The following is a 1752-nucleotide window of genomic DNA, read 5'->3' as shown; positions in this document are numbered from 1 at the left end:
TATGTCGTGTACGTGAAAGATTATACGGCCTACATTTTGAGTTTATAAATGATTATGTTAGCCTATTAGGCCCGTATGTTACGTGTATATGATGATGTAATGAGAAAGATACGTTACGTTGGTACTTGGTTAAGTAAGGAACCGGGTGCCCATCACGGCCTATCGGTTTGGGTCGTGACAGAGATCATTTGCTTTGGATGTTTAGGCTTTGGCCAATCAGTTCGTGAGGTTGGATATCTCTGAGCCCAGTAGTGTTCTAGCCTGTACAGTCGCTTGGTCTTTATTATTTGAGCATATCAGGGATCAGTAGTATGATAATCCTCATTTGCTTGTCCTTAGGGATACAGTGCGGCACGGTGGTGCCAAGCAGGTTGATGGAGATGACGGAGTTCTGAGGATTCAGGGTGGAGTTTGTGTGCCTAATTTGGATAGACTTCGTGAGTTGATTCTAGAGGAGGCCCATAATTCCCGGTATTCTATTCATCCGGGTGCTGCCAAGATGTATCGGGATTTGCGGCAGCATTACTGGTGAAGAAGGATGAAGAAGGATATTGTTGTGTATGTAGCTCGGTATTTAAATTGTCAACAGGTAAAGTACGAGTATCAGAGACCTGGTGGTTTGTTTAAGAAGATTGAGATTCCTGAGTGGAGGTGGGAGCGTATAACTATGGACTTCGTTGTTGGACTCTCACAGACTCAGAGGAAGTTCGATGCGGTATGGGTTATTGTTGATAGGCTGACTAAGTCAGCGCATTTCATTCCTGTGGCAGTTTCCTATTCTTCAGAGCGGTTAGATGAGATCTATATCCGGGAGATCGTTCGTCTCCATGATGTGCCCGAATCTATCATTTCTGACCAGGGTACGCAGTTTACCTCGTATTTCTGGAGGGCAGTTCAGCGTGAGTTAGACACGCGGGGAAGTTGAGCACGGCATTTCATCCTCAGACAAACGGATAGTCCGAGCGTACCATTTAGATTTTGGAGTATATTCTCCATGCTTGTGTTATTGATTTGGAGGTTCTTGGGATCAGTTTTTGTTGTTAGCGGAGTTTGCCTACAACAACAGCTATCAGTCGAGCATCCAGATGGCCCCTTATGAGGCATTATATGGTAAATGGAATCGATCGCCAGTTGGGTGGTTTGAGCCGGGGAAGGCTCGGTTGTTGGGGTACAGATTTGGTACAAGATGCCCTGGATAAGGTTAAGATCATTCAGGATAGGCTTCGTACAGCTCAGTCCAAGCAAAAGAGTTATGTCGACCGTAAGGTTTGTGATGTGATATTCATGGTCGGGGAGTGAGTGTTGCTTCGAGTGTCGACCATGAAGGACGTGATGAGATTTGGAAAGAAGGGCAAGCTAAACCCTAGATTCATTGAACCTTTTGAGATCCTTGATCGAGTGGGAGAGGTGGCTTACAGACTTGCATTGCCGCCAGGTTTATCAATTGTGCATCCAGTGTTCCATGTGTCCATGTTTCGGAAGTATCATGGTGATCCATCCCACGTGTTAGACTTCAGCATTGTCAAGTTGGATAGGGAGTTGACCTATGAGGAGGAGTCAGTAGCTATTCTAGACCGACAGGTTCGTCAGTTGAGATCGAAGAGTTACCCTTCGGTTTGTGTGCAGTGGAGAGGTCATCCTGTTGAGACAGCCACCTGGGAGTCCGAGTTCGACATCAGGAGCAGATATCTCCATCTTTTCACCGACTCAGGTACTGTTCTATATCCATTCGAGGACAAACGGTTGTTTTAG

At 45.9% G+C, this 1752-nt stretch overlaps 1 protein-coding gene across 1 annotated transcript; it reads left to right on the top strand.

Annotated features, from left to right (window-relative positions):
• Window positions 1-1320: 1320 nt before the first annotated feature.
• Window positions 1321-1752, top strand: LOC138888214 (uncharacterized). Its single transcript, XM_070170034.1, has one exon. It carries the CDS (start codon window positions 1321-1323, stop codon window positions 1750-1752), a length of 432 nt encoding a protein of 143 aa, XP_070026135.1.

This window comes from Nicotiana sylvestris, chromosome 3, assembly GCF_000393655.2.
Source record: "Nicotiana sylvestris chromosome 3, ASM39365v2, whole genome shotgun sequence".
NCBI lineage: Eukaryota > Viridiplantae > Streptophyta > Magnoliopsida > Solanales > Solanaceae > Nicotiana > Nicotiana sylvestris.
This window is presented reverse-complemented; position numbering and strand designations above follow the sequence as displayed.